Source organism: Saccostrea cucullata, unplaced genomic scaffold (assembly GCF_032062105.1).
Source record: "Saccostrea cucullata isolate Sc308-1 unplaced genomic scaffold, CSIRO_AGI_Scuc_v1 ctg3699, whole genome shotgun sequence".
Classification (NCBI taxonomy): Eukaryota; Metazoa; Mollusca; class Bivalvia; order Ostreida; family Ostreidae; genus Saccostrea; species Saccostrea cuccullata.
This window is the reverse complement of record NW_026932615.1, coordinates 22,263-32,293: the sequence shown is the minus strand read 5'-3', so window position 1 is coordinate 32,293 and position 10,031 is coordinate 22,263. Positions and strand designations below refer to the sequence as shown.

At 33.6% G+C, this 10,031-nt stretch overlaps 1 protein-coding gene across 1 annotated transcript; it reads left to right on the top strand.

Annotated features, from left to right (window-relative positions):
• Positions 1 to 4,087: 4,087 nt before the first annotated feature.
• Positions 4,088 to 7,930, top strand: LOC134235594 (uncharacterized). Its single transcript, XM_062717733.1, has 5 exons — positions 4,088 to 4,142; positions 4,397 to 4,695; positions 5,689 to 6,361; positions 6,512 to 7,369; positions 7,519 to 7,930. The coding sequence occupies exons 1-5, from the start codon at positions 4,088 to 4,090 to the stop codon at positions 7,926 to 7,928; spliced, it is 2,295 nt and encodes a 764-aa protein (XP_062573717.1). The 3' UTR covers positions 7,929 to 7,930.
• Positions 7,931 to 10,031: the final 2,101 nt, after the last annotated feature.

Below are 10,031 nucleotides of genomic sequence, written 5' to 3'. Positions count from 1 at the left end.
CCAACCATTTTACAAAATATGATTAGGCTACTGTGTAAAATAGAGGATGAATTCAGGGAAAACGGGGCTTTTTGCATAAAAAACGCCATTTGTCTACTCTCATTTGACCCCTCAGGGCAAAATGAAAATTGCAAAACCTTACTGCACATCTACATGACACAAACAACCATCTCCCAAAGGACGATTAGGCTACTGTGTAAAATGAAGTAGGAGTTCATTGAAGACGGGGCTTATTTTGACCCCCATTTGACCCTCGATTGCAAAATCAAAATTCTAGACCTTACCGCACATCTACATGATATCACCAACTATCTCCAAAAAGATGATTAGGCTACTGTGTAAATGTAAGAGGAGTTCAGGGAAGACGGGGCTTTTTGCATAAAAAACGTCATATTTTGACAGCTATTTGACCCCCGGGGACTTAATCAAAATTCTGAAACCTTACTGTACATCTACATGACAACACCAACTATCTCCCCAAAAATTATTAGGCTACTGTTTAAATTGTTGGACGAGTTCAGGGAAAACGGGGCTTTTGAATAAAAAAATCATTTTTCTACCCACATTTGACCCCCAGGACAAAATTAAAATACCGAAACCTTACTGCACATCTGCATGACACCACCAACCATCTCCCAAAAGATGATTAGGCTACTACGTATAATGTAAGACGAGTTTAGGGGAAACGGCTTTTTGCATAAAAAACGTCATTTTTCTACCCCCATTCGACCCTCGGGCGCAAAATCAAAATTCCAAAACCTTACTGCACATCTACATGACACCACCAACCATCTCCCAAAAGATAATAAGGCTACTGTGTAAAGTATAGGAGGAGTTCAGGGAAGACGGCCTTTTTTTGCATAAAAAACGTCATTTTTCGCCCCCCATTCGACCCCGACCCCCGGGGGCAAAATATCAAAATTCCAACACCTTACTGCACACCTACATGACACCACCAACCATCTCCCAAAAGATGATAAGGCTACTGTGTAAAATGTAGGAGGAGTTCAGGTAAGAAAAGTGTGACAGACGGACGGACGGGCGTGAGTAACAACAATATACCCGAACTTTCTCAAGAAAGTGCGGGTATAATGATTCAAAAGAAATTCTTGTTCTTGAGAAAAGTAAATGTAACGATTTTTGCCTATATAATTTCAGGTATATGAAATAACAAACAATGAATAAAACCGCTCAATACTTTGATGGTTCCCGGGGAGAAATACAAAGCAGTACTCCACCCACTGCAACCGCACAGTCAAAGATATTCATTATGAATAAATAAGACGCCAAGAATCTTTAAAAGGAAAAGCTAAACGTTTGAAAAGATCACAAGTAATGTGATCTTAGTTCAAGGCATTATTCCATGTTTGGATTTGACGCTTGGGGGCTTGTCTTTTAAAAATCAGGTAAGATATTCTTTAAAAAACCCAATCCAGTATTATTTATTTATACTTTATTTAAATAAAATATCATATATGAGGATTCTTAAAAATAAGATCTTTAACTACGAATTTGAATCATGTTTGAGATTTTTGTATACGAAGCATTCTTTTTATACATTCAGAAAAATTCAACGGGTTTTCGTCATGCATCATTGCGTGAACATTTTTATGCAAACTTGCAATACACCTGTATCCTTATCTGAATCGTAATTGAGATGTCAATGATGCTTTAAAAAACATTAGATAGCTAATTCTGTAAGTTGTGCATATCCATCCTATTTCGTCCAAATATTTTTAAAAAACTGCATATTATTTTGCAAATAAAAGAAACATTGTAAAGAATTAGAGTAAAGGTACCCCTTCCGGTACACATATCTGAAATGGGTTTCTCAAGTGGAGTTATTGTGTCACTGAGATCACCAATCACCAAGGGGATTTAAAACAAACCTTTTGTATTCTGGAATGACAAAGATATACATTATAGATAAAGAAGACGGTAAGATTATTAATTTTATTTTTAAAGTGGGAATCGTAACGTCTGACAAAATTACATGTAATGTGATCCGAGTACAAGAACTTTAGATATCAACAATGGGAAAAGCTTGTGTGTTAAGGCTTTTTGTTTTGGAGCCATATTAGCCCTAATGCCACGAAAACTCATGATTCGAGGGTTTTAAGAATTATGATTAATGAATTATGAATCATGTTGAAGAGAAATACGCACAGGTAAGTAGTGTGAGACCGTAGAACATATAGTTTGGATATATTCAAACCCTCAACTTGAAATGGAGGATATTAATAAACACTACGTAAATAACCAGGATATGAAAGTACATAAGGCCAAGGCACTAGTGACAATAAGGCAAATACTTGAATTATTTTAGAAATTTGATACAATATAGAATTTTTCGTCATATTTTTAAATACTTTTTCACAATCTCTAACTGTCAAGCAGGATTTTTTTTAGGTTCCCAATACCCTGTACATATTGTCGATTTCATGATTGTCGTTGGCAGTATGCCTTTAGACAAATGTTTCTTTGCTATGCAGTGCAGAGAATGTTTTTTATCCCAAATATAACAGTTCTTATGTAACACTATACGAAAGTAAAATCCAGCATTTTGACTCTTACGGCTACTTTTGACTTGTACTGTTAAAATCGACTGTTCAAAAAGACAAAACAGTTTTCTTATCTCCCATACAGAAAAGATACACTGGAATTTTTTTTTTATAATTCTTTCAATTGAAATGTTATTCATAAAGGACTTTATTCGGTAATAACCAATTTTTGCCTCCCAAATCAAACTTTGACAGAGTAATTTTTAATTATGTTTTAAAACAGGGGAAATATGCTGACTTCAAAGCACTGAATATATTAATCAACAATGACATCATATGTTTGAAATGACGTTAATAAAATGACGTAAATTGAAAATTTCCGTGATTTCTACAGAGAAATATATATTTTACGTCGATTTTTTTAGAACAAAAATCACCGAGCGCATGTCTGGTCAGGTTCAATATTTTGATATAATATGTAGAATGATAATATCAATGAAATATGTAAATATCGTTTCTGAGCAAACTTGTGCTCTATAAATTCTATAACTAAATTTTTAGAAATTTTGTCCACTTTGTCCTTTTTCTAAAAAAAAAATGATACAATATCGGACAAGTTTGTGACGTCATAAAAACAAAAATAATCAATTAATTACTTTGAAACTATAACATGTCCCGTTAGTAGATATTTTTCATACAATTAATGGAATTCAGCACATTTCAAAAATTTTTCAAAATTTGACTTTTGTGGGGGCAGATATATGCAATATACCACATATAGTTCTTTTTAGCTGCGAAAAGTGTTAAAATGCACTCTTGAAAATGTCAGAAACTTTGAACTAAGAAAACTGAATACATTTATTATCTTTTTAAAAAACATACTGAACTGTAAAATTGCATTTTTGCACGTTTTGCCAAATTATGTGGCTTGGAAAAACATTAAGTTGTTTAACTAAACAAAATCAATTCTTAAGTAAGAAAGGCACTTAATTTAGCAAAGATATCTGAATTTGGAAGATTGATGGATTGTATATTGTTTAAGGTCCATCTCGAGAATGTTTTCACTAATATGGGGACGTCACCACTTGTCGGTGGACAGCAGCTGCAAATTTTGCCCTATACTCGTCACTGAGGGCTATTGAGCAGTGATTGATCTTTTTCGTGCCAGCACCTAATGCGACACGGGACCTCAGTTTATATAGTCTAATCCGAAGGACTGGTCTCAACGCCCCACAGTGGGATTCGAACCCGCGACGTAAGGATCAGCTCCTTCCTTCGCGACTCTAGAGCAGGCGCTCTAACCACTGCGCCACGCGGGCGACAATTTTGGAAGAAAAAAGTTTTTTGGGTTATTTATACTTAATTTGTGCGAAAAACCATATGAGCGTAAAATTTGCTATACCTACCTAGTTTTTAAGAATCATGAAGATTTGTAAATAATGCATGAACGTTAACAATAAATAACCCTTGGGCTTGCTTTTGTTAGTTTCGGACTAAAAAAACCCAGAATCAAAAAGTCACAAACTGAATCAAAGGAGACACTTTATCTACCCTACTGAGATATTGCCTCTAACTTACAATACAGAATGAGTGAAGTAGAAAATGAATATGAAGATTTCACAACACACAAAACAAATCAAGGTAAGAATATAGACATAAAAAATTTTCAATCAAAGCAAATCGATTTAAAAAGAAAAAATAAAAAGGTTCTTAAGTATGGATAAGTTGTTTTAGAGTTAATGTCCAAATATTAATACAAAAATGAATCCCTTTGATCCTATTTTATGTTAAAGCTATTATTGGTAATATTTTAAGACGCCTTTAAAATTGAGTTTCAGATCATACACATGCAATCAATCATTTATTATTTTATACAATCACTTTCTTTTCTACAGAGCAGGGGATTGATTTTCCAAAAACTCTTTACTTTGAACCTAAGGTTGTTGCTGATGTCGTTGATGTTCTAAGCAAGACAAAACATATTTCTCCAAAGGAATCTGATGACTCCCTTGCTTATCATTTACTACAGTCGTTACACTTGAACGACTTTCAAAGCAGATTAAAATCTCTAGAGAGTCAAGTAATTTTGGTTGATCCCAGTAATCTTTGCGAAAAGAAAAATGCTGGTCATGGACGCGTGTGCATCCACAAAGTAGAAGTAAAACACTTAAATGGACAACTTACTGTGCAGGAGGTAAGGATGGTTGAAATACCTGATATTTAATGAAATCTGGCATTTGACAATGATATATTGAATATTCATACGCCCACTGTAGCTCATACAACGCCCTCGACTTTTCTTGAGACAATAATCAAAATCTTTAAAAGCGATAACTTGTGCAAACTTGAAAACTTTAAATCCATGTTTCTCAGATCCGACCTCGGTCTATTAAACGAGCCTTCGTGTAAACTCAATATGCAGTTGAGAATGGTTTATCCAACATCAAAATGCAGTTGCAACTTCTTGTTGCGTAGCTCCGTTTAGTATCATCGTTAGCCTGGCTGTGTTTTTATTTGTTTTGGCGTGGCATTGCAGCATCCAAACTGCAATCAAATCTTAAATATGGGTTTAATAGGAGTGTTGATAGTTTCTCTAAATCCAAAATGTCAACGAAAATAAACATCCGATTTAGAAGAAATCAGGAAAAACACTACTTTCATAAACACGTTTAATCAAGGGAGATAATTCAACACTGGGTTCTAAAACCCCATGTTGTCCTTTAAATAGGTCACAGGTATCCAATGATATAAAAGATAGTTGTTCCAAGTACATTTAAAAAATTTCTTTGACAAGTAAAACAATATGCGTTTCTTTTTTTTGTTGAGTATACATGTCATACAAAATTACAAAATCGACATTATTTGTGTCATACATATACGATATTAATTAGATTTGTGACTTAATTTAGGTAATTGTACCTGAAGTAGTCGAATCAAAATTAATTTTTTTATTTCGTTTTTTCAGACCAGACATTCCTTGCATCACTTCATAAGCATAAAGAATTTGCCATGGTCATTTCTTGTAACTAGCCATTCTGTGTCTGTTATAGATACAAAAGTAGCTGTTTACAAAAGATACAAATACTTATTTGAAGAAAATAGAATTAGAATCTTTCATGAATTAGATTCAAACAACGACTTTCTTTCCTACTGTGCAAAATATACAATAGATTCTTTCCAAGGCCAGGTCAAACAACTTGTGACTAGCATACTGATGCTAAACTTTCAAGGAATAGTTAACGAAGCTGCAGATGCAGTATTTTCAATGGAAGAAATTCAAACGATTTGCCTTAATATTGACGTAATTAGTGACGGACAACATATCGGAACAATTTGTTATGGGAGTTATCCTTGTCGTTCTCCAATCATGATGCGACAAATAAAGGAAATACTTATTTCGAAAACACTTGAAAAAGTGGGACAAAATTTTGCAGATTTTTTTTTGCGGGATATTTTTAAACAAACTCAAAAAATAGTTAAAGAATTGAATCAGGATGAAGTAAATGTTAAAATATTAAAAGATTTTACAATCAATGCGGTTGATAGACTAGTAAAGAGTGTCACTGTAGCAGATAAAATTCGATATTGGGGTCCAACACTTGGAATAAGAAAGGTGGCTGCTGCAGTTAGACCGTCATTGGTTACACTTGTTCGGCCAATTGATGTCAACTCCTTTGAATGGAGAAATACAATTGCAAAAGAAATATATGAAAATATATTGGCAAAAAAAACAGTGATTATTGGTGATGTACTACACAAAATAAGATCTGTTTATGATCACACTGAAAAAGAACTAATGGAGGTCTATGCAAAACTGGAAGACGCTAGTAAGGGGATTCCACTTGTAGACCAAAGAAAGCGTAAGTTTAAAATGGTCTAAAATCTATGTTTCACTTTATTTTAAGATTAATTCATTTTGTAGTAGCGATTGGATTTCAACAGCTGGTTTTTTTTTCATTTTAATGGTTATTTATACTTTTCTTTTCGCAAATATCGTATTTCAATTGCAGTCATTGGTGAATGGCTACTGAGGGACTTCAAAATAGAAAACATAGAACTTTGTCCATCAATTCTTCATTACATAACAGGAAGAAAAAATGACAATCCAGTTATGAAAGTGTTTGTGTTAGGAAATGTAAACACAGCAAAAACATTTTGCAAACTGAATGTGAAAAATGAGCCAGAAAATGCAAATTATGAATTCGTTGATGTAAGTCTAAACACTGACGCCAAAAATGAATCTCTGACCAAAAGACACTCTATATCAATGGATAAGGAAAAACATATAAACATTATCATTCAAGAGGAAAGAGAAAGCATTTTTGCAAAACATTCCAATGTAATTGCTATTGGTATGAGTCCAATAAAATATTCAGGTGATCAAATTGTTCAAGAACCTTGCATTGCTATATACTGCCTAGATACAAATTTGATACCGTTCGGGGAAGAAGAAATCCCAAAATTTCTTAGAGATATACCATGTGATATTCTTGAGGATTTTATTTTATTTGGGAGTTGTGAAAATTGCCAAACATTAGATCATGGATGTAGTATTGGGAAAAAAGGAGAAAAATCATCCGGAACATTAGGATTCTTTGTGAAAAGAAAAAACAACTCTTTGGACTCAAGCAAAGGTTTTCTAACGGCATCACATGTTGCTTTAAATGGAAATATCATTAACACGTTACTTGAAAAGCGACTCTCTGATTCTGACTTTCGGAATGAAGTATTTGAAATTGTTCATCCGTCCTTTGAGGATAGTAATGCTAGCAAAGTTATCGGAAATGTTAAAGACTCATTTTTTGGCAATTACAATTCTGTTGGCGTAGATGCAGCTTTTGTTAAAACGGATGAATTTCAGCTCGAACGTAAGTGTAGAACAAAAACCTTAAATACAAATAGCATTTCATGGATTTATTTTTTAGAAAACACAAGCGTTACTCAAATGTTCATCTAATTTCACATATCTTAATATTTTGTAGTAAAGACTAATTTGTTTTATTTTTTCTTTTTCAAGTTTCAGATGAGACTAGTAATCAACCATTCTCATTCAGCAATAATTCTACGGAAAATGAGCTGGTTGTTAAAATGGGGAGAACAACGGGTAAAACGAAAGGCATATGGTTAAAATCGTGTCCTTATTCTGTTAAACAACCTTTACAGAGTCCTCACGGAGTTTATTTTTCATTAAACAATTGTCTTTGTATCGAAAATATGGGCACGGAATCTTTTTTTGAACCTGGAGATTCTGGTGCTGCAGTTTATGTTATCAGTAAAGGAAACATTCAGCAACCATTAGGCCTTGCTATTGGCAAAACTACGAGTAAACATTCACCCCCAGTAACATTAGCATGTCATATTGAAAGTATTTTAAATGTTTTGGAATTGTCTATTTTCGAGCCAGCTCAACCGATGGAAATATCATAAGATTGGACCTTATTTTAAAGAAGGACTTCTACTCTGCAGTAAATTGGTATTAAGTTTTCCGTTCATGTTAAAAATAAATTACAAAGGTAAAAAAGAATACTCAAAACTAAAATCATATGGCAGAGTAGAGTAAGTCCATATATTAAACATTTTATCGGCTATTGTTAGAAAGGACTACTGAGAAGATACCATTGGAAATACTACGCACGACAATACTGCACATAAGGTACCGAGCATAGTTTTAGGCATGAATTTTGTGATTGTTTCCAAGAATGATCAACACATAGACTGGAATGATATAAATATTTTTCCTTCTTTGTTGAAGAAAAATAATTCTCGATGATTGTGTATATGTATTTTATATGATTTAAATGGTAAGAAAATATTTCTTTTTATCCAATATGAAATTCCAGGTAAAGAGTGAAATATTAAACCTAGAGGTATATACTTAATCAATTGTTTTTTTAAATTTCTGTTAAGCAAAAGAGAGAAAAAAGAACACATTTTTAAAAGAAATATCATTAAAAGTCAAATGCATAGGAAATAGATAAACTTGTAAATGATATAAGCGCTTTCATTTCTTCTTCATGATGTTTACAATACTGTAAGCTACCCCAGGGGTGGCTAGTATTTCTGAATCCTCAGCGTCTATATAGGCCATAGTTTATCTTCTAAATAAATCTTCATCTTTTGTCAGGATGTACCAGTAGCCTAATCAAATTTGTTCTTATGTAAATTAAACAACCAGGCACCACTGTGTGTAGATTCTTTGTTGAATGATACTCAAGATGGTTGATCAGTCATACTCAGCATTTATTGTATGTGCAGCATCTCATAATCATAACAATGCAATATGTAAACATCAATATAAAACAGCTGATTCTTCAGAAATACAAGTTTAGGTCGTCCAGTGTGGTAGGAGATTTCTAACTAGGCTAAATATACGTAAATAACATTATAAGTATCTCACCGTTTTGGTTTTCTTTCTTTTAACTTTCAAATATAGCCGCCATACAACTAGCTGAAATCTGTCGTAACGTAGTACGCGCTTGCTTATATAACCTCCCATTCCCTGTCACATGACTCGAATTATCCAATAAAATTATGCCGTACGAACTATTAACCAATCAAAAGCTTGTACGGGAGGCTGAGTTCCCACACAAGTTCCCACACAGAACTACTTCTGCCACACAAGCTACCGTACAACATCGTAACTAGTAAAACTATGTAAAATTAACAAGTGGAAATATAACACATAAAATAAGCTTGACTAGACAAATTAATAAATTCCTTCAATGTTTATAAAACATCCCTAGACTGTACAATATATGCAGAACAATGTAGCGTATGAATATCGTAACTACCGACACTAGCGTACACAAATGTAGTCCCGATAAAGCTGACTGATTATAAAGTGAATGCTAACAATAAATAACAACTTGTAGCTTCAAATCACAAAACAACTCAAACTAAAAAGTAGAATACGATCCCATATTCATAACTTCAATAGAACAATGCATTACTAGTAAATACATATAGGTCACCAAACCGGAAATGACGATCCGAGTAAAGTATGATGGCTTCCAAAACATGAAAAGTAAAATCCACCCTCTATTCCCCGATATTATAACTCCTACGATATTACATGAAGCGACAACATGTAAATTATGATGATAATAGCTATTACTAAAATCGTATCTAGATAAGCTGACATATTATTTCCAATAAAATCATAAACGAACAACTTTCTGGCAGGCACATGTTGAACATAGATTAAACAAGAATGAGAACTGGACGACCGCATAATATTACGTTTACAAATCAAGTGATATATTACACTCCCCACAACTTAATTACAAAATTCTCCTGAATTTAACATGTACAGAATATAGCTCTTTACAGTCTTTAACACTTTCACAATCTAATAGGAATGTCCTTGGAGTCAATGGTGGAGAGGAAGTCATCAGTGGAACGGTCTCTGAGGGCACATGATCTCTCCAGCATCTTTATCCAGGTGGGATCTCCATTGTCTTCACTTACAATGGTCTTGAGCTGTTCGTAGATGTAATACCGAGCCTTGCGAACAATGTGCGCTTCTTTCTT